The 26,658-nt window shown below is 46.3% G+C and overlaps 1 protein-coding gene across 1 annotated transcript in view; it reads left to right on the forward strand.

The window, feature by feature from the left end:
* Positions 1 to 26,658, forward strand: part of Prkch (protein kinase C eta) — a 198,001-nt gene that overhangs the window by 84,829 nt on the left and 86,514 nt on the right. The window contains exons 3-5 of the mRNA XM_060387646.1: positions 21,754 to 21,904; positions 23,201 to 23,235; positions 26,380 to 26,468. Of these exons, the coding sequence (XP_060243629.1) occupies positions 21,754 to 21,904; positions 23,201 to 23,235; positions 26,380 to 26,468 (275 nt within the window). The remainder of the gene's footprint in view (positions 1 to 21,753; positions 21,905 to 23,200; positions 23,236 to 26,379; positions 26,469 to 26,658) is intronic.

Here is a 26,658-nt window from a genome sequence, read left to right on the forward strand (position 1 = left end):
CTCTTTTGGCCTCTGGGGTGCCAGGCACACACATGGTACACAGACATACATGCAAACAAAACATCCATACATATAACTTAAAAAAAAATTACGAAAGTGTGTAAGCAGTCTTTTATAAGGCGTTCTCCCTCTACCTCAGAAGCTATGGAGGGGCAGGAGAGGGGAGGAGGGAAGGAAAAAAGGAGCCAGTGAGGAGGAAGGAGAAAAAGGAAGAGGAAGAAGGAGACACTTATCTTGTGTCTGAGGGGCCAAGATCAATCATTCACTCAGTATCTGTCCCCCATACGCCAATATTATGGCATCAGCTTGCGTCCTGGTGATAAAACAATGAATGCAACAGTATTTGTATTTTCAGATGGTTTCACAGACTCAAGAAGAAGAAAGTCATCTAAATGCTTTTGTGCACGCTGTGTAACGGTTACTATGCCTGTAGAGTGAACATAGCCTTGACAGACACAGCGACGGCATCTAGTTGGAAGAAGGGCTTTGCCACTGCAGTTTGTGTATGTGGGTTTCCTGGACATGCGCTTAAGGACCGATGTGGAAGCCGCACCAGCCCTGCTTCTCTGCCGAACGTGTGAAGTCAAGGCCGTTTGATCCGCTGATTAAATTTGAAAAGGGAGAGTGTGTCTCCTGCCACCTCAAAGGCAGCTATTTGTTGCATTTCTCCAGCCCCCGATTGTTTTACATATGGAACACTTCCTGGAGAAAGATCTAACGTCTGCACAGGCCTATCCTGTTCTTTGACTGTGTTTACTAAAGTGACTTCTGGGCTTGTGTTCATACAGTGCCGACTTCACATACGGTGTGAGTGAGGCCTGAGCCTGCGCTATAGACTCAGTAGGTCATACTGTGAAGCATAGTTTTTTTTATTCCCCATGATGTGAGCATTAGCATATATCCTCATGACAAGAAGGCAAATGTGTCAGCGTTTCTGTCTCCAAACGCTCACAGAGGCAGTTCATTAAATACACTTCAGTGTGATGGAGAACGATGAACGCATGCAGGTCTCGGAGGTCCCAGCAGAATCCAGGTATGGGAGATGAGGCGGTGCTTATGGGAATGTGCTGTGTAACTATGCACACTGCCCATGGCCAGCCCAGCCATGGGTGAGTGTTGCTTCCTTTGCCGAGAGCTCTCAGAGAATCAATCTCCGGGTAGCAGGAAACCTCTGTGGAGGAGAAGGCTGGCTATATTCCTCGCCTTGACCCCAGAACCAAAATTCCTCTTGTATGTTTATTTTTGGTACCGACAGGTGCCCGTTAACCCCTGGGATTGACTAGAATTAGCAAACAGTCAATAGCGGTGACTGGAAAAGCCTCCCGGAGACAAGAGAACAAGGACATTGACATGGAAGCCCAGGCTGTGTTCCATCTTGAGAGTTAAGACTCCACCCCTTCCTAAATTCCTATTGTGATTGCAAACGAAGAGGCCATTGTTCACCTTCCTTCCTAAAAGAAGCAATATATTTAACTTCTGGCTCTCTGCCAGACCAACCGATGGAAAGCCTGGCTCTACCAAAGGCGACACCCATGGCTTCCCATCTGCACAAACAGGCCGCCAGGGTCTGCTTCCCCCACCCTGGTTGATTTTCAAGGGCCTCAGCTGGAGGTTTGCTGCTGTGTGCTCCATGGTGGCGACAGGGCCCTTGATTTCCAACCAGTGGTGAACATGGGAGGAAAAACAAACCAGGAAACTCTGAGCTCTTCATGACAGCCTTTTATTCACATCTGAAAGCAAACATCAGATGTGAAAATCTGTGCTATTTTAGGACTTTGAAGCAGACCACTAAGGGCTAACATTACTCTATTGAATGGTTTGAGTCCAGGCAGGTGTCCTAGAGCAGAAGTTTTCATTTATTTTTAAGCAACAGATACTTTTCCTTTGGAAATGAGATCTGCAGAACACAAGTGCTACCGTGCTCCCACCACGCTCAGTGTTAGGGGCGGGGTAACTCATCGCATGTGGGGATGTGCTTTTCAAAGTGGGATGCCTGCCAGCCTCCCTGGCCCCTGCCTGCCAGATGCCAGTAGCATGCTCTGCTCTTTTTGTGACAATCAGAAAAGGTCCCTAAATATGATAAAACTCCCCGGAGGGATTACAAAGTCATCCTTGCTTGAGACCCGATACGGTTCATGAAACTGATTTTCAAAAAGAAAGAAGCCGTGTGTTAATGGTGGGATCAGACCCCACCTGAGGGCTCTGCTCAGGGTACCTTGGTGGGTGAGGCAGAGAGCTCTAAATGTCCTAGAGGAGGGCAGATCGAAATGGTTAAAACCTGGGACGAAGCGAGCCTGTTACACATGAAACCAAAGACTGAATTAAGGTACCTTGAACCCCTGTACACCAGACACTTGTGTGTGTGTGTGTATACATCCTTTACAGGTGTACCCATGTAGACTTAATAAAGGAAAAGGATGCAGCTCAGTAATGCCTGCCAGGCTCCATAGGCATTGTGGTTTAGATACCACAATCTGCCTTGACCCTCCCCCATCTGTGTGTGTGTGTGTGTGTGTGTGTGTCCTCATGCTTGCTTGACTGTGTGTACATGTGGGGATGGGTGGTATTTGTGTGAGTTCGTGTGCACTTTCGGAGGCCAGAGGAAGACTCTGGATGCATTCCTCTAGCCTGTTCCACCTTGCTGCCTTGAGACAGCGCCTTGCCTTTTGCTGACCATGCGGCTTGCAGCTTTCCCTTTGTGCTGGCGGCCAGCAAGCTCCAGAGAGCCTTCTGTCTTCCCTGCCTCCCCAGCACTGGGGTTCCCGGTATGCATGACCACACCCCACTTTCTGCCATTAAATGGGTGCTAGGAATCCAAACTCAGATCCTCACTGCTGCACAGCCGGTGCGCCTTCCTACCGAGCCCCCCTTCCCAGGACCAGTGTGCCCCGCTGTGCCAGGGATACCAGCCTCAGATGCGCGGCTCTCAGCTCAGGAATACAGTTGGCCCTCCCTGGCAGAAAACTCAGGCTCCCGTGAGGCTTAGCAGGGTTCTGCTCACAGGGGTCCCATGGGCGGTCTGTCTTTTGTGGCCTCTTTCAGTTAGTCTCACTAGATTTCACATTGGACCAGAGTTATTATTCCAAGGTCACTAGATGGGATTTCATACCTAGGGACGTGTGTGTGTGTGTGTGTGTGTGTGTGTGTGTGTGTGTGTGTTGGTTCTAGAGCAGTAGTTCTCAACATTTTTAATGCTGCAACCCTTTAACATAGTTCCTGGTGTTGTGGTGACCCCTGCCATAAAACTACTTTGTTGTTACTTTGTAACTGTAATTTTGCTGTGTTCCGAATCGTAATGTAAATATTGATAGGCAAGCCTCATGGGGGTCACGACCCACAGGTTGAGAACTGCTTCCCTGGAAGCTTGGTGTTGTTTTCTCCCTGCCGCTTTGAGTGTGGGTCTGCAGGGGCAGGGGTGGAGAGGGAGGGAACTCTGGAAATTTGGCTCACACCACTCCACCATCCCCCCTAAGAAAAGAATGAAGAAAGAAAGAAAAAAGGTAAGACAGACAGAAACTGGATCTTGCAGAATCCAAAACCAATTCCACTAAGTGAGCCACTTGTCACTGTGAAGAGACAGGCTGGGAGAAGAAGGAAGGGAGGGAATTGGCTGCTTAGAGGATCTCTGTCAATCTGTCTCCCTAGCAAACTCAGTCTAACCCTGCTTGGCAGCGTAAATGCGACATTAAATCAGTGGCTAGCTGCTCCCGAGCCTAAGGATGTGCCCCTCATTCTAATGACGGCTTTGGCTGCAGGTGGAGGTCTCCTGTTCTGGGTAGCACTGTCTTATTTTTTCTGAAAGATCGAATGACTCCAGCGCTTAGCCCGGAGATGGAGAACAAAGGGGTGAGCAACACTCACTGACTGGGTATGGCCATCTGTGGCTCTACTGAGAAACCCCGTCCCAGGGGTCCTGCAGAGGTATGCTTCCTATTCCTGGAAGAACCAATGATTGCACGCATCCGTCCGTTGTTGGCAGTGCCTTCCCGGTGTCTCAGATTGCTAGAAAGGAGCTCACAGCCATGGTGGATGGTTTGCCGTGGGACACAGGCAAAAGACCCGCCTCCCGTCACCCCCACCACAGCTGCCTCTGGCCCTTGGTGGAGGGAGATTGATGCAGGGAGATTTGAAGGCTTTTGATTGGCCTAAATCTCTGGTGTGGATTGTCGCTGTGAGATAAGTTACACAACCAGGCGGACTGAAATGAGACTCAACAGAAGTTACCGCTGCTGCTGTTAGTTTTGAGGAGCCATGATCTGGTAGTTAGGCTTCGAATGACCGAGCATACAATTGGTTCGTTTTGAAAGAGGAGAGGAGTTTCTGGGGTGCTTCTCTCTTCTGTGGTTCCCCGGTCAGTGATGGCATTTCCTGAGCTTTGCGTATTGGTCACCTCTTATCGTCGAAATATGCAACTTGTTTTAGGTTACATTGTTAGAAGTACAACAATCAAATGATATTAAATTGAACAGGAGGCTGAGTGTAGTGGGATAGCCCTGTGATTTGGGAGCTGAGGCAGGAGGATTGGAAGTTTTAAAGCCTGTCTGGGCTACATACTGAGACTTTGTATAAAAGATTGAGCTGGGTTTGGTGGGATACACCTTAAATCCATTGCTGGCAAAGCAGTGGCAGGTGGATCTCTTTGTGTTTGGGGTCAGCCTGGTCTACACTGTGAGTTCCAGGCAGCCAGGGCCACATAGTGAAAGTTTGTCTTAAAACAGCAAAACAAGCCAGGAGTGGTGGTGTATGCCTTTAATCCCAGCAGTGCGAGGCCAGCCTGGACTACAAATCGACTCCAGGACAGCTGGGGCTTGATACACAAAGAAACCCTATCTTGAAGAAAAAAAAAAAAAAAAGCAAAGCAAAACAAACACATAAACAAGCAACAGAGATTGATTGTGTTTGCTAGGAACTGCAATAAGTATTCCTACATTTTTTTCTTAACATAATACATGTGAAAACAATTTACACATTATGATCTTGCCTTATCATTTCAAATCAGCCTTTTGACAACGGTCTTTTCTTGGCCTCATCTTGCCAGAACTTGGAGAACAAGGCAAGATTATAGAGACCTCTCAGAGCCTCCCTGTGACCTGCGAAGCCTCACACCTCTCTGTCTGGTCCAAGCCTGAAACTGGCTTGATCTAAAAGCTCATACCTCCTTATCTATCATGAATGCTGTGGTCTAGTCATAGCAAAAGACATGGAAGAACCAGAGTGTGTCAGGCCCTTTTATACTGGTGTATGCAAGCATGAGTTCATCCATCCATCCATCCATCCATCCACTCACTCCTATCTGTACCGTGGATACCAGGGAACCATCTGTCTGCCCCCTAGTTCTAGTCTAAGCAGAAAGTATGAGAAGGGTGGTGACCTTGATCTTCTGGGAGCTGTATGGAGGGCCGTCAAACTCTGACTGAAAATAGTCAAACCCGAGGCCTCTCTGACGTCAACCATTCGAATGGCAAGTAGGGTAGGAGAGTAGGAGAGCTGAGGATTGTGGTGGCCGGAGCTGATGTGGACTCCAGGCCCGGCCCAGGATGCAGGAGCAATGAGGTTTGACTAGAAGGCAGCCCGCCGAAGATGCGCAGCTTTGAAGACTTTGACCAGGGCCTGAAAGGCAGCCGTTTGGTGCAGGAGCTTGTCAGGGTGCAGAGTGCTGAAAAGCCCTCTGAACTTTTCCTGCTCCTGCTGACACCCCAAAGCTTTAGAGTCGGTTCAGGCATCACCAACTCCACATGCGCTGGAAATTCCTGGACAAAAAGCTTCTCCTGTCCTCTTGCACCCTGGCCGTGGAGACTGGAGATAAGACAATAATTGCTTTGGTACTTTTATCTGTTTACTGACCTGTGTGTCCTTCCTCCTGGACCACTGGTTCTCAGGACTTCAGATGCAGATTCCTGACTCACGCCCCAAATGTTAAGGCTCAGTGAGAGGTTGAGGCTGAAGATCTCTGTTTGGTGACAGGCAGGCACATTACAGTAAGCTGGCAGCTTATGGAAGGTCCTGCTTTTACACCTGTGCGTGCACACTTAAGCTTGTGCGCACGCTCACAGACACTCGTGTGCTTTCTCCTGTTCGCACTTCACACGTATTTCTGAAACACGATGTATGTATGGACCTGGCATGCATTTGCCAGCCTACAAAGAATGTTGGTATGGCGTTGCCTACATCTGTGCATCAGAACCTAAAAAACTGAAGCTCACAGATGGCTCCGGTGCCAGGCTCCTTCCCAGGGTCACTATGTCATTGTTGCCTGTCAAGATGGCCCTGGAGACACAAGCAGTCCCTTTGAGGCGCATCATCCAGGGACACAGAAATGAGATAAGAGCTCTTGAAATTGCATTTGTTTAGTTTTTAATAGCACTTAAGTGTGATTTACGAAGACACCACTAGTGGCAATCAGACAGTCACTGTTACAGAGGTTCAGAAGAGATACGAAACTGTAGCATTGAGGTCTTGCCTGCAAGAGTACTGGCGCCTTGGAAGGCTAAAGGCAAAAAGACACAGGCAACTGAACTCATGGGCAGGGTGTGAGGACTGCATGGAGCATTCCATCGGAATGGAGGAGAGACATAGGAGGTGAGGGGGGAAGTGCTGGTGGTTGTAAAGCTCTGTAGAAGAGAAATAGTTTTCTTTGGGGCTTACAGCTTCAGAGGGTTAGAGTCCATGACCATCATGGGGTAGGAGGGAAGCATGGCATCAGGTAGGCATGGTGTTGGAGCAGTGGCTGAGAGATTACATCCTTGAAACATAACCATGAGGCAGGGATAGAGAGGGAGGGAGGGAGGGAGATCAAAGCCCACCCCAATGTGGCCACACCTCCTAATCCTTCCCAAACAGTTCTACCAACTGGGAACCAGATAATCAAACATATGAGCCTATGGGGGCCATTCTCATTTGAGCCATCACGGGCCTTAAATAAAAGGCCGTATGCACCACATTCAGTCCGGGTGGGGCGGTGTGTTTGCTAGCGCCTTCCATGAAACCATTCAGAGAGACAAAACCGTAATCTCCTTAGTTATGACAGTTCCCAAGCTGGCAGGCACATGGCTGAGCTAAAGCTCCAAGGCTGCACCAGAGCTGCAGAAGCAAGACAAGGAACTGACGGTTTGCGCGAGGAGGCTCCTCTGAATAGCCCCTCAGCCGGGGAAACATCTTCTTTGTTCCACATGGTAGTTTTGTCCCTGGGGAAGTCCTAAAGGGCTCCTGTTGTATTTTGTGTTTGCCACAGACAGGTCCCTGTTATAGGTAGAAAGGCTGTACTGTCTTTTCTTCAGTGGCAGCGTGAAGCCAGGCACCCCATATCTTTGTCCACAGAGGAATTTTATCACTAGAAAACATGGGAAGTTTTGTGTGAAGATGCTGCACTCCCGTGAGATAGGGCACGCTGCTGATGGGAGTGGATGTGGAAGTGGGGACGTGCAGGCTCCCATTGGGGACGTGCTGGCCCTTGCTGGGGACGTGCTGGCCCTTGCTGGGGACGTGCTGGCCCTTGTGGAGAGCAGCATCTGCTTTCCTCTGGAATCCTAGCTTATCGAGGGACACCAGATACACACTGGTAGAACCCACCTTTGCTCTGCTTTGAGCACACAGCCGTTTATGGCTGACTCTTCAAAAAGGTCGCTCAATACACGATCAGCTTCATTTTGACATCTGTGTTATATCTGCCTTTGCCCTGAGACACCAAATGTCTCTGGGACAGATGGTAGTTTGGACAAGTGAAGTGTTTTGGTGTCTTTGAGTAACAAACGATAGGCCAGTCCCTCCTGGTTTGATTCTGAGAGTTACCAATTGGCCACAGGACTTGGCTTAAAAAAAAAAAAAAAAAAAAAATCCTACCTTGCTTTTTCTATGTGTCTTTATGTGTCTTTTTAGAGAAAGAAGCAGACCTGTTTTCAGAAGTCATGGTTTCATCTTTTTTTTCCTTAGCTATTTTAAGGGACTCTGAATGTTCCATTATGTCCCATTATGATATCTAAGGGCAAAGGTTATAACTGTGTTCTTTTTAATTTTAACCCAGGGCCTCATACACGCTAAGCAAGCACTCTCCCACTGAGCTATATTCCCAGCCTGCTTTTTACCTTTTATTTTGACACAAGGTCTGACTAAATCGCCTCTGTTAGCCTTGAACTCCTGCTATTAACTTGCATCGTTTGAGAGGATACGAAGCCATAAAACTTATTTCTGACCTGCAAGACCTTTTTAGAAACCAGCTTTAAGAACAACAGGCACACAAAATACATAGGCACCTGAATGTGTGTGCAGGAGTCTGTGGGCGCATGGAAGCCCTCCCCAGAAGCCCAAGGACCCGGGATTCAAAGAGGCTAAAACAAGGTCTTTAAAGGAAGCAGAGCTGAAGCAAGATGGAAGTATCTCTAAATTATTTTAGAACACCCCTCCAGTTTCACAGGAGTTTCCAGTTGGTCTGGGGAGGAGAAGGAAACACAAAAAGCTCCATTCCTTAAATGTCACAGGAAGCCACGCCTACCTCCTTGTTCAGTACAAATACTAAAGGTGAGCTCAAGGGCCAGCAAGAACACAGTCATCCCAATGACTACATTTACGTTAAGTCTGTAAGCTTTGATTGACAACCCGGATAGAAGCTTGCAGAACCGAGTCGACTTGGTTTCCCACGGCAAATGGGGAATGTTTGCCAATGCCTGACATTTTCGAGGGCCTGCATTCCTCCGCTGGTTTTGATCTTGGTCATCAAAGATGAAGCTGGATATTTTTGTAAGTCAGTGTACAATAGCGTGGTGCCTCCTTCCCAAACAAAGGTCACACCCGGGGTTGCTCCGTGCAGAGCCTCGGGGAGTCCTGGAGTGCGTGTCCTCTGGATCCTGCCACAGTTGACTAGCTACAGTGACAGTTGCTACAGTCAGGTTCGTTTCAGTCAATTAAGAACTTGACAGTGAGGCTAACAAGACCCATCCTGAAGAGGCCAGGCAAATAAAAAGGCTGTGCTTGTGTGCTGGAACTATCGGTAGACGAAGAATCAGTGTCATCTGGGTTATACTTTAAGACATTGAAATTTTACATTTTAGCTGTGTTGCCTTATTTAATGAGAAGTTTTATTTTAAAAATCTTTTTTTTTCCTATATGTTTTGGCCCAAATAATCTTATATTCGTGGGATTGTAAAACTCAGTCTAGATTTTGTTGCGTCGCCTCTGAGCGTAAGTGAAAAGCACGCATACCCTCTTAGTCTTCTGTCACCTTTACTTTTAGTCTGTGTGTCTTGGCTAAGGAGGACTCAGCCGAATTCCATGGAACCAATACCAAGACACGTTTCTTTTCTCAATAGGAAAAAAAGTACTAGACTCCCCCCCCTTTTTTTTAAGTACATAAGAAAGTCATGGTTCACAGAAAGAGAACTATTTCTTTAGATCCGAACAGACATTTTCCTCTAATGAAGAGCTATAAATGATTACTAAACACACGGGATCATGCTCAATGTGCTTAGGAATTAGGGAAGTGGCTAATTAAGAATATGCTATGATCACTGCTGGAACACAGACAATGAGAGGACTCACAACCCAGCCCTGAATCTTGATGGGCCTGGGATGTGCTAGAATTTCTCACATTGTCAGTGAGGTTGCAGAACGGCACAATCACTGTGGAAAATAGTGCAGTGTTTTCTCCCAGAAGTCAGCGTAGCTCTGCCCTGTGAGGTGGTAATTCTTTTCCTAGGTGTCTACCCAAGAGGAATAAAAGCAAATCTCCTTGAACCGGAAAACGGCAAACCATGCTATACTTTGCAACAACAGAGTTTTAAAAAAAAGAGAGAGAGAATCCATTTGAACTTGGCATCTGGGATATTTTTCTCAGAGTGGTTCAGGGTGGACCGAGAGGCAGTGTGACCTTCTCTCCACAGCTCTGCACAAAACACAGTTTACATAAGAAGTAACTGTTGTTTATCAGCTTATTAAAAAACCCCACTGTGTGATAACTACAGATAGTTATGCTACATTCTTCAGGGGAAACCAACCATTCTCCACTATGTGGTCACATCTGGTCCTTCCCGGTGGTATTTTCTGCTGTTGGTGTGGCCTCTGCATTCCTTTTGCTTAGTGTTTTCCTTACATCCTCCTTCACCCTTTGCTTTCCACTTTCCCGCCTGTGTTTTAGGCCTGTGTCTTATAAACAGACAGAAATTAGACAACCCCCCATCTTTGAATTAGACTGAGGGTCTTCCTACCGGTGGTATATTTTGCCAATTTTCCCTTATTTCCCTTATTTCTACTGGTGTGTAAAATGGAGCCTGTGGAAGTGGCTATGCCTGGAGTCTCCTCAGTATGTGTGTGATGAGTTCTAAAGTTCGGTGCTTCCTGCCCCACTTACAGCCATCTGGTGAGCCTCTTTTTCCTGGCTCACACGCAATCGTTTGATATTTTTGTTTTATGATTTTCATCTTCTGAAATCTCATTAGATATCGTTGCTAACCTTTTCCATCTTTGTTAATATCTACCCATATATTTATAACTTTTAGATTGACATTTTTGAGGAGCAGAGAGACCTGGGAGGACTATCTCCCTCGTTTTAAAGTGGCCTCTTTGTGTTTACATAGGGAAGGTATTTGGTCGTAAGCCATATTTATTTTTATTTTGCCCTCATTCTTAGAAGCTTGTTTTGCTAGTTACACAGATTCTTAAGAATGAGAACAAAGCGTCCCTGATCACCGAGCTCAGCCTTTTCTGTTTCTAGGGAACCTTGCCCCTCAGATCGGAGACAACACACGGCTTGTATAGAGTCCCTTCTGCCCACAGGATAAAGGTCAATTTCTCAGCTTTAGGACTGAATATTGCCTCTGTTTAACTTTGTAACTTCATACCAGGACTCTCCACATATGTATTATTGCCCAGTGGGGTCAGGTCTTAAGAGTTCTTATTGTTCTGACAGAACACCATTACCAAAAGCTACCTGGGGGAAAAAGGGATTCCTTCATCCAGGGAAGTCAGGGCAGTAGCTCAAAGCAGTAACCTGGAGTCAGGAACTAGAGCAGAGGCCACAGAGGGGTGCTGCTTACTGGCTTGCTCCTCATGGCTTGCTCAGCCTGCTTCCTTACACTATCCAGTAAAACCCTTCCCAAGGGTGGCCCTACCCGCGCTGAGCTGGGCCCATCCACACCAAGTGTTAATGAAGGAAATGCATGAATACCTGCCTACAGACAGATCTTTAGAGCAGCTTTTTCTCAGCAGAGAGTCTGACCAGTCTTAACCAGGAAAGACCACTTGTATTAGCAGTTGGTTTTCCAGGTTTGGTGCCCCTTTCATCATATCGTCTGTCTCCCTTGATGTAAGCTCTCTCTTAAGTCGTGCTAGCCACCCCAGGCTTCCCCTTCTCCTCTCTCACACTTCTGAATGGCACCGAGAGTTGAGAATGTATGCAAGGCGCATCTTGTCTCTTGGGTTCTTTGTTTATCTCAACAGGATGCAGTATCCAGGTTCTCCTCTGGGGTCAATGACCTCTCCAGCCTTGGGTAGCTGGCTAGGTTTAGTGTACTAGGCATGAGTTCCCTCTTGTTGATGGGCCTTAAGTCCAATTTAGATAGCTGTTGGTTGCCCCCAAGATAATAGTGCCACAATTTCACCTCTAGGGATATCTTATTGGGTCAGTTGACCCCGTCACAGGCTTTACGGATGAGTCGGAGTAGTGCCTGCTTTTCTGCCTTCTCAGCTTGAGCAGCAACTTCAGAACTATGAGGGCTAAAGTTCTCAAAGCTCTTACTCAATGCCACAGATTAAGTTAAGGTAGACCCTTTTCAATGATCTTTATTAGGATCCATTTCTGGGAGCAGCAGGTGAATAGCACTGGGTCACAGAGGAGGGAATTTCTTCCCAACCCTTACTTTCATTAGAAGTTAGATGCCCCTGTCAACCTTTGCTTATGCCACAAGCCCAAAATACAAGCATGCTTAATTTTTAAAATACTTTAAATTTTATTTTGTTCTTGTTTAATTGAAGGAATAATATAATTGTGAAACGACCACGAAAGCCCCCAATTTGGCAGACAAGATGTATGCTTTTAATTTCTTAACCTCTGAGAGGGAGTGACCAAATAATATAAATGACATTTGATTAAAGGAAGTGTCTCTTTGCCTCTTTTTAATTATTAAAAAAAAAAGGTAACTGATGTTTAAACCCCTGGTGACTGTTGCAGGGAATTGACTGTGTAGATTAAGGCACCTTACCTTTAGTTTAAGGCTTTTTATCAGTCTGATTCCAGTGAACAGGTTTGTTTTTGTTTTTGTTTTACATCAATCACAGGAGGGAGGCAGAGTTGCCGTCACTCTAACAGTGGCATTGGAGAAGGAAGTGACTAAGTAGCCGTCTCCATGGCTGACACCCAGTAGGCTCTTCTAAAGCATCCACCCAGAACTTGGAAGCTTTGAAAGGACATTAGCAAGCTACAAGTGGAAAAGTAGGGGGTGGGAATGGGGGATTGAAAGGGAAATGGAATAAGCCAAACGAATGGGCAGGAAACACATGTTTATCTGGAAAAAATTTTGGTCGGAGACTTTGTTTGTGTAAGACTCTTTTTTGTGTGAGTGAGGAAGGAAGACAAACCTGGGTTTACAGGCTGGGGTGGGGTGGAGTGAGCAGGCTCTAAGCCTCAAGTAAAAGAGGAAAAACAAACAAACAAACAAACAAACAGATTTTCAACGAGAATCCCAGGTTTTGTGGGTACAGGGTCTTCTCTTGTTGTCGGATCACTTCAGAGCTGTGGTGTGTGTATTTGTTCTATGAGAGGTAATGATTAAACGGTAGCTTTAGTATAAATATCAGCCGTTCAGAAAAAAAGATGTAGAGAGATTTAGGGGGTTAAAGAGCAGTTGGCAAAGCACTGCAGGAAGTGTGTGACACCATTAATCTAAGACTGTATGTCTATATCATGTATGTATTTGGCGTGTTTGCCAAGGAAGGTATTTGCTGGCTATAGTAAGAATTAGGATAACTTAATTTTTTTAATATTATATCTTTATTTGTTTTTATTGTATTTTTGTCTGCGTGTGTGTGTGTGTAGTGTGTGCCTAGTCCTGTATAGGACAGAAGAGGGTGTCAGTGTGGGTGCTGGGAACTAAACCCAGGTTCCTTGCAAGAGGTTAAGCCATCTCTCCAGACTCCAGGAGAGATGTTGTTTAGGCAACTATTTTTTTTCTTTTTTTTTAAAGACAGAGTCTGTCTGTGCAGCTCTGGCTGCTCTGGAACTCACTATGTAGACCAGTCTGGCTTTGAACTCTGCTTCCCTAGTGCTGGGATTAAAGGTGTGTGCCACCAAGTCTGGCTTTAGGATGACTTTTTAATAGTGTCTGGACCATGTGTATTTCCCATAGTGATCATATATTATCGTTCTAAACAATAACAGCAACAGTGAACCAAGAGTGATTCACTGGCACTTGCAACTGTGTTCTGGCTGCACTGACCTTTCACATGCTTTTTTTTTTTTTTTTTTTTTTAAGATTCATTTATTATGTGTACAGTGTTGTGCCTGCGTATACACCTGCACGCCAGAAGAGGGCACCAGATCTCATTATAGATGGTTGTGAGCCACCATGTGGTTGCTGGGAATTGAATTCAGGACCTCTGGAAGAGCAGCCAGTGCTCTTAACCCCTGAGCCATCTCTCCAGCCCTTTCACATGTTTTTAAAAAAGTTGACAGGATGGGATTTTGTGACGGGTCATTCTCATCTCTCAGTGATGTTTTTGTAACAAAAGACAAGAAAAATATCCAGATAATTGGAAAATGCTTAAATATTGAGCAAATAAAACCAACATACATAGTCTAACGTGAGCTCGAGACGACAGCACTATACAACTTGAGATACTTTTTAGATAAAATAACACAGAATAACTGTGAGAGGTGCCCCTAAATGAGCCATTTTAGTCTTGGTGGGATGGAACCCCCCCCCCATTCTACTACGTGGTGGCAATCTAGTGAAGAGTTTCTTTTTTAAAAATCAGAAATCTGGAGAGGAGGTAGCTGCAACTTTACTTATAAGTGAAATCAGTTGAGGGGAAATGAAATGCTTGTGGAATCATAGACAGAAGGTAGGAAATATTTTTTTTAACATTTTCTTACAGAAGAGAACTGATAATAAAAGACAGAAGGGGATGTATGTGGTTAAATTATTTGTGCAGAAATCCCTGGGCATCATAATAATTGAAAGTTATTATTGGAAAACGTTCTGCTCAAACGCCATTCCGCAGTTTGATGACGCATATAGAAAATGCATATAAATTATATATATATATATAAATACTGTGTATGTATCTCTACATGTGAGTATATATAAATGTATATCATATACATGATGTATGCGAATGAGTATGCATATATAAACACACATAAATGTAAATATGAAAATAATATATGTAATAGAAAAATATACAGAAATTTGGACTAGGATAGCAATTTATTCCTGGATTTTCTGGCCATACTCCCTCTTACTGAAAAGAAACTGGAAATACTGGTAAGTTAATGGGCTTCCAATGGCAGCTGGCAGCTGGAGGGCAGAAACCGAGTTTCTTCATTCCCTGCTCATGCCCTGCTTGTGATTCCCCACAAAGCATTGTGACTCAGTTGCCCAATTTGGAAGCCTGTTAGTAATATCTACTTTGTGGGCTCTCTTTTTGTCCCTGTCTGGCTTCTGCAATCTTCTGTTGTCTTGGGGGTTATTTTCCAAGTGACCTTTCGTTCTTCATACTCGCAGGAGATTATTGGCTTCACTCATAATACCAAATACAATGCAAATATAATGTGCCTGTTACAGTACGATGAAAGAATGCATACTTGTCCAGTGGAGATGTACCTTAAAGAGTGTTCTTGATCAGAGGTTGTTTGAACTCGTGGATTTGGAAAGCACAGGTGCCACATATGTCCGTGTCTCAAGCTCTGTGCCTAGAAGAATCCATAGGATGACGGATCCTGATGGAACAGAGCAAAGACAGGCAGACAGGAATCAAAAGGCTCTGGAGGCATTGATCCAATCTTCGGGTGACTCCAAGGATAAGGGAACTGTTACCACTGAGGACAATGACCGTGCTGAGGAAAGTTCAGCCCGATAAATGTCAACAAAGGGTTATATTTGAGGAATGCTATAAGTGACAGAGGAGGAGCTAGAGCTGTACATCTGGGAATCATTGGTATGTAGACAATCATGAGAAGTCAAGGGAATGGATAAAGTAGGAGTTGCGACAGAGATGAGTGGACATCCGGAACATCCAAAGAGTCTTGGAACAAACACACATTAGAAGATTGGGTGGGAGATAAGAACCACTGAGAGTAAGACTTGTAAAATAAGCAGAACCTGGCGCTGTGGATGGAGCAGAGCTTCCTCTAGAAGTTCTGAGAAGCAGAGGGCTTGTATTTAGAGTTCTAGTAGATCACTGAGGTGAAAAAAGAAAGGAGATGATGAGAAGGAGGTGGGAAGCCAGGGTGTCTCCTCAGTGCCGGTAAGAGGTCTTTCCCCAAGGCTCTTCTTAATGGAACTTCGGTGCCATTTCAGAGGGCCACAGTTCTGACCTACTTCCTGGTAGTGAGGGATGCTGGAGCGACAGTGAGTCCACTCAGCCTTCACGGTTTGTGGAATATACCAGTTCAACTCAGGAGAGACAGTCTAATAACTACTTCCTAATTCTCCTTTTGCATCGGCAGCTGGCTTGTCCAGCTCTCAGAATGCTGGGTCAGCCTTCCTCAGAGGGAGCCAGATCCTTCGGAAGACTGCATGCAGGGTGCATACAGCCAGCCTTCTGGATGCGGCGAGCCTAATCATCTGAATTTGGAAGCTGCTGTCGGTCATACAGCTAGACTCTTAAAGAAAACCCAGAAGACTGTACTTTTCGGCCCCTCTCCTGCAGCTCTGCTGCCATTTTAAAAGGCACAGACCTTCGTACCATCTTCATCACTGGCAGTGACAGAAGTTCCTGGAACCTGGGCTCTGTAATTCAGCAAATTCTCATTCTTCTCCTCCACACAACTGCTATTCTCAGCACCTTTATGTAGCACAGCAGAGGCCAAGATATGCATCTCCCATGACTTCTTCTCCACCTAGCACCTGTCAAAGGCTCCCACCCATGGGTGATGTGTCCTTGTAAAGATGAGACTGTGTGCTTCGTGAGTGTCTAGTCTTTCTCTGTTCGCATCACTGCTGTCTCAAACAGGTTTCATCTGGATTCACAAGCATCATGCTTCCCTTAAGCAGCTCTGTAACCGGGGAGTGGCTTATTCAGCGCGGTTGATAGCGTGAAGGAGCCTGCTTCTGCCGTGGTGTCTCATTCCCTTCCGGAGGTATCTCTTGAGAGCATATGATGCATTTTGGTTTTGTCATGATTAGTAACTTGGTTAACTGGTCAACTATTAGCTTTTCTAGTTTGTTTTGCTCAGGATTGTTTTCTCCTAGATCCTGTGAATAGTAAAACAACTCTCTTGATAGGAAGAAGGAAAAAAACAAAAAGCATGGATTAGTATTGCTCAGTAGTTCGACAACAGTAAACAGACTCTGGCCTCTTCGCTGGTGACATTGGCTGCTTGACTCCACTTGACCCTCCTGTTGGTTTCTGAGCTTCCAGAGAATGTATCACTTCCCAGAGATACCCAGCGTGAATGAGGAGCACACAGGGAGACAGGGAGTTAGGAACTGTGAGCATTGCTCTTGTCCCCCCCGTCTGAATGCTCCGAAGTATTTCCGAACAAAAACCTCAAATCATGTTGGTGAGACAAAGGACTTGTGAGGGTGTGGAAGTTACCTCTTTGAGAGGTAAAGCTAAAGCTGATTTAAAGGGATGTCAGAGACCCAGGCTGCCTCCGAGAAGCCTCATGTGATGTAAGTTTAGCGCAAAACAACTTTTGCAAGTGAATACTTACGGTGGGATTGCACGGTGGCTCCCAGGGGTGTGAGCTCTCGGCAGTTCTCAAAAAAACAGTCAGCCAGGTTTGCAACACTGAAATTTTGTCAAGGAAGGTTCCTTTTAATTATGCTGACAGGCTTCCTCTGTCCCCGGGATGGGATGGCTGGCCACAGTCAGCTCCTGGAGGGACCTATCAGGACTGCAAGGCTGCTGACCTCTGGAGACCGGAATGTGTATTTCCTTGCTGGGGCTCAGCGCCAGCTTCCTATTTATTTAAGAGGCCCTGGGCACCTTGGGAGCCGAGCAGAAGTGGTGATGCAAGTTTTAGCTGCAAAGCGTGTTAGGGTTGCCCAACACGTCTGGACTGAAATACGATTTGAAAGAGTTCTCAAAGCCCAGGTGGCATGAGCCACAGCAGGATTAGGTAGTCTTTTACAGTCCTTTCAGTTCTGATGTAAATAAATAGAGTGGTGCAAACAAGGAGGAGGCTCCCCTCTGTCCTCCTGTTGGGAAGTGAGGTGTATGTCTGCAGTGGGGCAAAGAGAATGCAGTGGGGATGGGGGGGAGCTTTCTCTCTATGCACCAGTCAAGAGATGGGGGTGATACAGACCCCAGAGGTTTTATGTGACCAAATTTTTTGCAGATTCCCAGGTGTGTGTGTGTGTGTGTGTGTGTGCGTGCGTGCATGTGCATGCAAAAAAAGGTGCACATGGAAAAGAATGAGGGAAAGAGGGAGTGGCAAGCCTGGGCTCACAGGGTTGAGGCATAGAACACTGGGTTACGCTCTCAGGCTGCTGCATTACAGGTGAGGAGCATTTTACTGCCTGGGGATTTGACGGAGGAGGCTTCCGAGTTCTAAAACAGGTAGGGTAAAGATAAGTCTAGCAGGGAAACAGGAAGAGGTATTCTGGAAAGGAAGGAAGACTGGGGGCAGCGTAGAGAGCAGCTACAAGCAGATTCTGTTTAGATTTCCTGGTTAAGAGGAATCGGCAAAGTTCATAGTTCAAGCTACCACTCTGCAGAGAGCCTCTGAGCAACAGAAAGGATTTAATTCATGAAATATTAAAAATGCAAGGGATCTGACCTTTTAGCCAATCTTTGTAGTATTCAAGGAGTAGATGATGAGTAGGTTCTTGGTAATTAGACTCCTACAGAGAATTTAATTTGTGTGTAGGTATGGTAAGTGTTTAGAAATTCAGGACACATGCTCCTTTGGCCACTATGGAGCCGTGTCTCAGGCCAATGATCACGCGGTTCCCCATGTGGTGATACCTTCAGCCTCATTTTGTCACCTGCCACCCGGGGACCGTTAGCACCTCTTCAGCCGAGGGTTGCTAGGTGACTTTTGGGAGCATAGTGGGGTCAGGACAGGGCAGGAGGGTGACTTCTGTCCTTATGTAGCCATTGTCCAACAGTGTAGGAACCTGACAGAAATCTGCGGCATTATCCTCACAGGGTTCTATTTTATCTTCTCGAGACAGAAAATATGAGAGAGAGACAGAGTAGGTGGAATGACAGAGGCTGTGAATTCCTCACCCACAGGGTGGACCAGCTGTAATTTTATGTATTCCGGAGCCTCTGAATTCACTGGCCTTTTAGCCAAATTCCTTTTGCCTCTTCTTGCGTTTTCTTCTTTGGGCTTTAGAATATGAACTGTACTTCCCCCTATCTTTTATCTATTTATTTTTTTTAGTGTATGTTAGCTGTACAAAGTAGGGGGTTTCCTTATGCCGCTTCCATACATGAATATAAGAGACGGGATATATTGGTCCCTTCTGCTACCCAAACTCATCTTCAGTAGCGTCCCTTTTGCTTTCATGAACTTTTAGACTATTTTAAACTTAAGAACCTTTTACATTTAGGGTCTTTCTTTGTTACCCAGATAATTCTCACTGCTCTGGGTTCAAGTAGGCCTCTTGCCTCAAGCTCCCGGGTACCTGGGACCATAGGTGTACCTTTGCACCTAGCAGACCCAGCTCCTACTGGAAGAGAATGGAGTGCCTGATACCAAGATAGACTATATGTTCTTGCTTATTGACTCTTTAATATATGAAGACAAAAACCCTTCAAGCTGACTGCTGGATGTAAGGAAATGCACATTTAAACTTTGAAAGATACGAGACCCTCTCCCCAAATATTCCCGAGATAGCTTCAGTTTTTTAATGGTGTCTTGCTTTGTGCAGAGTGTTTAGAGTGTGTTTTTCATCAACCCTTTCTGGGCAGAGCTAGGAAGACCGTGTTGGTACATAGGAGTCCTGAGTCTTGGAACCAAGAACATAGCACAAGCCCTGGCCGGGTTAGGATCTCTGTCTATCCTCCTATCAACCACTGTCAACACAGGCCCAAGTCTCGTCATATTTATGAATTTAAAAGGTAGCATGTGATGTAGTCTTGTTCTTAAGTGCCTCTCTTGCATGGGATTTGCTGTCTTGCCATGTTTATTGGCTATCTGCATAGTTTAAAAATTGTCCTTTACAGCCTCTGCCTTATTTTTACTGAATTGTTTACTTATTTTCCTTACTGGTTTCTTCAACTCCCTCCCCTTTCCTTCCTTCTTCCCTCTCTCCTTCTCTCCCTCGATTCCTTCCTCTTTTTCTTCCCTAGGGTCTATCAAGTGCTTTATCACTGAGCGGCATCACACAGGATCTCACTAAATAGCCTGAATTAGGATTGAACTTACCTGTACCCTAGGCTGGTCTTAAACTTGTAATCCTCCTGGGTCAGGCTTCCAACTAGCTAGATTTCAGGCCTGTGCCACTGAAAGAAGCTGATTTTGACATGCCCTACATAGTAAATCTCTGACCTGTATTGCAAACCCCCTTTCTCTCTGACTTGTTTCTACCAGCTGTTTGCTTTGTGCGTTTTGCCAAGCAGAACTTTGTATTTTAAATTGTGAATCTGTTGATCTTTTAAGGCATTAGGGGTTGGCTGTTCCTCCTCCATCATAGGACTACAATATTTCCCATGCTTTCTTATTTTTCTACAATTCCTCAATAACATATATTTTGAGATTGACCTATTGGTTTTTGTCAAGTTGACATAAACTTAGTTATATCAAGGGAGAGGGAATCCTAATTAGAAAAAAAAACGTCTCTGTAAGGCCAGTTTATAGAGCATTTTCTTGATTAATGATTGATGTGGGAGGGCCCAGCCCACTGTGGGTGGGGCCATCCCTGGACAGATGGTCCTAGTAGTGTAAGAAAGCAGACTGAGCAAGCCATAAGGAGCAAGCAGGTAAGCAGCACCCCTCCATGGCCTCTGCTTCAGCTCCGGCCTCCAGGTTCCTGCCCTGTTTGAGTTCCTGCCCTGTCTCCCCTCAGTGATGGAGTGTGACCTGAGAGTTATTAGCTCAAGTAAACCATTCCTTCCCAAAGTTGCTTTTGGTCATGGTGTTTTATGACAAAAAATAGACACCCTAACTAAGACAGTTTACTTTATACATTGAGAGCAAAGTTACAGTCAGATAGCGAGTTGTAGAGCTTGATTGTAGTTAATGATACTGTATCATATTAATCAAATGGCTGTTCTTATCAAGAAGAAATGCTAACTGTTTGGGGTGATGGGTAATCTATTCATACTATGTTGAATAGTATAAAGCAGCTCACAGCGAATAAACAGATACACTGAAGTGTGGTTCTATACTCCATAAATTGCTCGCAGTTATTATGTCAATCTTCTATTTCTTCTAGATTTAAAAATTATTCTTAATCCATTCTCACATGGTTCCTTAAATTGTCTGAATACTGCTGACTTATTGGAGAAGCACCCTGAGGAAGTAAGCTTGGCTTTAGTCACCCCAAGTCCCTGCACTTGTTGGAGAGTGGAAAACACAATTCCCTATCTTCGGATGATGCACAGCTTTTGAGGGCTTCCAACTAGGAGCCGCTGCTTTTAGATACCAGATTAGAGAATTCCGAACCCACCCGGGTCACCAAGATTCACAATGGAGGGTTTGTGCCGATCGTGTTTGGGCAGCACCCCCATCCAGTGTGTGAGGGCGACAGAAGTGAAGGAGGAACTGTCTCTCCAGCCAGCACCTATATAGCCCATGGCTGGAGCTGAGGTAGCAAACATCTATATGAGGACTAGGAGACCCTCAGAGAGCGCCTGGGAGGCTCCTCTCTGTGCTGAGGGATTAGCCCAAGACAGCTTATGTCAAAGAAGCAGTAGTGTCCGGGGGGGGGGGGGGTCACACAGATCTAACTTTAAAAAGTAAGACTCAGTCAGTGTATCCCATCATGCCAGCTACTGGGGCTGGAGAATCAGAAACGCCGAGGTCTGCCTGGGCTACAGAATGTGGTCCTTTCTCCAAACAACCAGCAGCAGGAGAGCTGGGTAGGCTCCCGTAGCGGCAGAGTACTTACCAAGGACTTAGCGCACGAGGCCCCAGTGTCACAAAAACAGGCGAGTGAGCACATAATCCTAAAATCATTACGAAAGCCTACTTTCTAAGACATTTTCAATCTTGAAGAAAGAAAAGGTAATTTAGAGAGCACTTAAGCTCTCTGACTTGCTCATATATTTAGACTGATTCACTACAGCTTCCTTTCTTTTGTATGTGTAGTATTACGTACGTGTGTGTGTACCTGTATGCACAGGCACACGTGCGCATGTGTGCGCGCGGAGGCCGGAGGTCCACACTGGGTGTCTTCCTCTGTCCCTCACCACCTTGTCTTTTGAGGCAGTGTCTCTCGCTGAACCTGAAGCTCACAGATTGGCTAAACCGATCAGCCAAGAAGCCCCAGGTTTCTCCTTTCTCTGCCCCTGCCCCCTGAGAGCTGAGACTGCAAACCCGTGTCACCATGGGCACGGGAAGGGGGGGATTGGAACTCAGGTCTCGATGCTTGTGTGGCAAGAACTGTACGAGTCATATCCTCAGCCCCTGTTTTCCTTCCTTTTATCACACAGCCACCCTCCAGAGAGACCGCATCTTCAAGCATTTCACCAGGAAGCGCCAAAGGGCGATGCGAAGGCGGGTCCATCAGGTCAACGGACATAAGTTTATGGCCACCTATCTGAGGCAGCCCACCTACTGCTCTCACTGCCGGGAGTTCATCTGGTGAGACACTTGATCCCACTACCCTCCCCATTTTGTGTCTCTCGCTGTCAGAGACTTCTTCGACCTATGTGTGGTTCCAGGAGAAAACGTGTGGATAAGCAGGAACATTCCTCGGGTCTGATTTTTGCCTCCTCTGTCAGTATGCAGTGTCAATCCCACTGCTAAAACAGTAACAACAAAACTGAATATGAGTTTATAGATCCAAATGTTAGATATTATCTCTCACCCTGGTAACCTCATTGAAGGCGCTAATGGATCCAAAAAGCGTGAACCAGAGAGAGAATGTAATCAGTTCACATATTTGAAAACCTGGATGGGGAGAAAGGAAAGCTAACAGCATTGCCTTGAAGAAGGGCATGGATCACGTGCTGAGTTACGGGACATGACTGTGGTGAGGAAAGGTCTCAGTAGTGTCCAGACACACGGCATATATAGTGTAAGGTCATAGCGTTTAGTGGTCCGATGCCACAATCTAACCTCCAGCACTCAGGAGCTAATGTAATTAAAGGTTGAGAAATCCTAAAGACTCGGGGCAATGCCTTGCCAGATGTAAAACAGGACAAGCAGTAGCAAGTCTAGATAGAGCAGAATGTAAGTAACAGTTCCTTTGAATGAGAGTCACAGCTGAGCATACTTAGGGCATTTGTAAGCAGAATTCCCCCACTCCCTCCCCAGTCCTCTTCACACAGAGACATGCTTACACAGAACACCTCAGGGAAAGACATAAATCAAGCTATGGGCAGACGGGACATGGTGGTGACTCGTCTGCCCCCGTGTGGACACCAGAGGGAGATGTAGGGACAAGACGAGGGAGGGTGCTGGGGCCTGGTAGCTGCAGTGTGTGTGTGTGTGTGTGTGTGTCTGTCTGTCTGTCTGTCTGTCTGTCTGTCTTCGTGTGTTTACTGCTGCATTGTGTGTGAGTGAGAAGTATTGTGGTAATGAGGAAGCGCCTGGCCGAGGTTAGCCTCCTCCACGTGGGGTTGGTTTTCACTTAAGGATTTAGGAGACAGCTGAAGGAAGTTGGAACAGGAACCTTCACCACCTCACTTATGTCAGGGGAGGGGGGCATTCTCATCTGCCAGCCGATGTTCCTCGTGCCTGCTGGCCGTAAACAGGAGCTCAGAACAGCACACTGTCCAAGCCCCTTCCCTGAAGAGAGATTTTTTGTTTGTTTGTTTGTTTGTTTGTTTTTTCATAAGGGACCAGAGAAAACAATTCATCTCTAGACCTCTAATCAGAGATGTTATTACTGAACAGTTTGACTGACGGTAATTTTTCCCCTTTTGTCTTGAACAGGGGAGTATTTGGGAAACAGGGTTATCAGTGCCAAGGTAAGAAAACACGTTGACATCCATGTTCTGTTGTGTTTCTTTGTGGAAATATGCTAACACCAAGAGGAAGCAGGGCGGGCTGCGGCCCAGGAGCACTGTGGCAACTCCCCCAAGCCGCCTGGCACCCAGGGGGAAAACTGGCTTTTCGCAGACCCTGGATGTTTTTGACAGTGTAGAGGGTATAAGCTCCTTTCTAAAGCCAGGACACCCCAGACAGTTTTGCTGCTTGGAGTTTGCCTCTTCAGTAACATGAGAGGGCTAAGAGGTAGTGCCAGTTCGTGAGCATGAAAATTTTGGTCTTCACATTGCCCCGTTGGTGGGGTGAGCGATCACATGCTTGTGTGTTCATGTCACCTGCATAAGGAATGGATGCTATTTTGTCCAAATTAGCTTTCTGGTTTTAGGGGGGGAAATGAGGGGCTGGAGAGATAGCTCAGTGGTTAAGAGCCCTTGTTGATCATGCAAGAGGACCTGGGGTTCGGTTCCCAGCACCCCCATGGCTTCTTACACTGTATGCAGCTCCAGTGCAGAGGACCTGATGCTCTCTTCCGGCCTCCACGGCAACTACATGCTTGTGGCACATAGATGCACACACAGGCCAAACACCCATAAACATAAGACGAAAACTGAATAATTTTTTTAAATGAGATATTAGTATGTACTAGGTCCTGGTCCTGATCCCTAGCCAAATGACGGAAGGAAGGAAGGAAGGAAGGAAGGAAGGAAGGAAGGAAGGAAGGAAGGAAGGAAGGAAGGAAGGAAGGGAAAAAAATCACAGTTAAATACAGTTCATTTTTCACAATTCTAAAGTAAAATCAACTTACTAGTATTCTTGCAGACGTAGAATAAAATAAAAGAGAAGTGTGAAAGCAGCCTCCTTCTAGGTGGGTTTCTGTGGGCCGAGTCCCCTTATGGTTGGCCTGAGTGTCGTTAGTCTGGACATGTAGTGCTGGGCATTTTGACTTCCACAGGTGATTGGTGACAGCACCGTTTAGTCTGCTGTGCTAGTCCAAGAGTGGATAAAAACATCCTCTTTCTGTTTGGGAGGAAACAATGTAGCGTGTATTTTCACATGGGAGAACTGATTGAGACATGCTCTTTTTTTTTTTTCAAGGATTTATGTATTATTTACACAACATTCTGCCTGCACACCAGATCTCACTATAGAAGGTCAGGAGCCACCATGTGGTTGTTGCTGGGGACTGAACTCAGGACCTTGGGAAGAACAGCGGGTGTTCTTAACCTCTAAGCCATCTCTCCAGCCCCAAGACATACTCTTGAATCTAATTTTTACCTTTATGTATGTGAACCCCCACTGAATTCTCCAAGTTAGGAAGAGTGAGCGTGTAGATCAATACAGCAGTTGTAACTGACCTACGTGCTGCGAATTCAGTCCAAACTGAGAAGACACAGCTCACAGGTCAGGCTGGCATCACTTTTTAACTGGTACCTGCCCAACATGGAGGTATGTCCTCTGGTGATAGATCCATCTTGTACATTCTTGTATGGATTAAGAAGCTCCAGAGACACAGGGCATGGTTTACAGATTAAAGTGTCTGACTGAAAGGTATGTCTGATGTTTCTTTTTCTCTCAGCACAGTGCTAGGGTATTTGATGGGCAGCTATCAGCAGGGTGCCTGCTGTTTACAGAGCAGTTGAGAAGTTGGTTAGGAGGCGTGAGAAGCTGCTGTTTACATCTCACTGATGGACACAAACCCGAATGCCTGGTAGGAGAGAAGTATGCTGAGCCAGCCCTCATCGGGAGCACAGGCTGCGTGTTTCAGACTGAGCAGGCTTGAGGGCGAGGAAACCCTCAGAGATAGGAAGGTCCCTGTGTAGGAAAAACAGGGCCAGTTCTCCAAAAAGACACGAACGTGGTTAATGTGCACATACCCAACAATGGGCAGCAGAGCACGTGAGACAAAGGCCCTAGGACCACGAGAGAACCAGCTGCTCTGCCAGGCATTGCTGGCCTTGGCAGGCAGAAAGGCAGTAAGGCTCAGGTTGACCTAAACAGCACTGTCACTATGTGATCAAATGAGCACTCATAGAGTGCACCAGCCAACCATAGCTCATGTGGAACATTTACCAACAGAAACCACATTCTGGACCTTGAAATGCTTTAACAAACATGGGGGAAAAATAGAAAGCACAAAAGCCATGTTGGCTGACCAGTAGAGGTTGATCCTGGGCAGCCTGAGAACTTGAGATTGATCCCAGGATCCCACAGTGTGGCAGGAGATGTCCAGCACTGCCCTCTGGCGCACGTACACACACACACACACACACACACACACACACACTCAGACCTTGAACTCAGATCTCCACCTGCCTCTGCCTCCCGAGTCTGGGATTAATACCACGTCTAGCCTCTTGTTCATTCCACATAACTATGCCCTTATATGGCTGAAAATGGAAAGGTGCACTATTCAGAGTTCTAAATATTCAGGTAGCTGGTTGGGCCAGTCTGCAAACGTTTATTGATTTGCCTACTCAACACCATGCAGGGAATTCTTGGCAGGCCTCGGCCACATGTGCAAGATTTGAGGAGGAGGCAGCCTGAGGGGTTGTGGGAAATCAGAGGAGGAGGGGTAGTTTGGGTCCAGAAAGGGGTAGATAGAGGATATTTTCTTGGGGAAGATATTCTTTAAGTTTTATCCTGCCATACATGTTAGGTATAATCATCAGGCAAGTGACAGAGAGGCAGAGAAAGATTGTATGGTTTAGCTTTAATTGAATCAAATAGGTCTCCTAGGAGAAGGATGTCAAATAGCATGGGGGGGGCTCTGAAGGGTCAGGAATGTGGCTGGGTTTGACGGTAGGGAGAGGCCGCTGGCGGTGTTCAGGAACGGATCCGACCAGGGTCATACTGTGAGAAAGAGTCCTCTGAGGGTGGGTACGGGAGGGAGGGAGTGCAGTCAGGAGTGAGAGGACCGCTTAGGACAGGATGGCAGGCCGTTTGGACATCAACAAAGGTCTTGTTAGGGTGGTGCCAACAAACACAGCAAGGGTGGGGGTGCCGGCTGCCAGCATGTGGCCAGACATCCAAGTCAAAGCTGGCACGGGCAGCTTTCGGCTGACTACTGCATCTGGCTGTCCTGGGAGCTCCTGATGAATGTGTAATTGCTGGGTTTAATTTCCTAGTGTGCACCTGTGTCGTCCATAAACGCTGCCATCATCTAATTGTTACAGCCTGCACTTGCCAAAACAATATTAACAAAGTGGATGCCAAGGTAAGAGACGGCTGGTTTGCTGATTAAGCACCCTTTCCCTCTGTGTGGGCTCTCACGCTCTCTCCCCACTCCTCCGGCTTCTCTCTCACTCCTCCCCGTGGCCCTCCCATAGTCCTTAGGACCCACAAAGGCGCTGGAGTTTGTATTTCTGCTCGTGTGTGGTGTCATCTCACTTTGCATAGTAGGGACT

This window comes from Meriones unguiculatus, chromosome 7 (assembly GCF_030254825.1).
Source record: "Meriones unguiculatus strain TT.TT164.6M chromosome 7, Bangor_MerUng_6.1, whole genome shotgun sequence".
NCBI classification, from domain to species: domain Eukaryota; kingdom Metazoa; phylum Chordata; class Mammalia; order Rodentia; family Muridae; genus Meriones; species Meriones unguiculatus.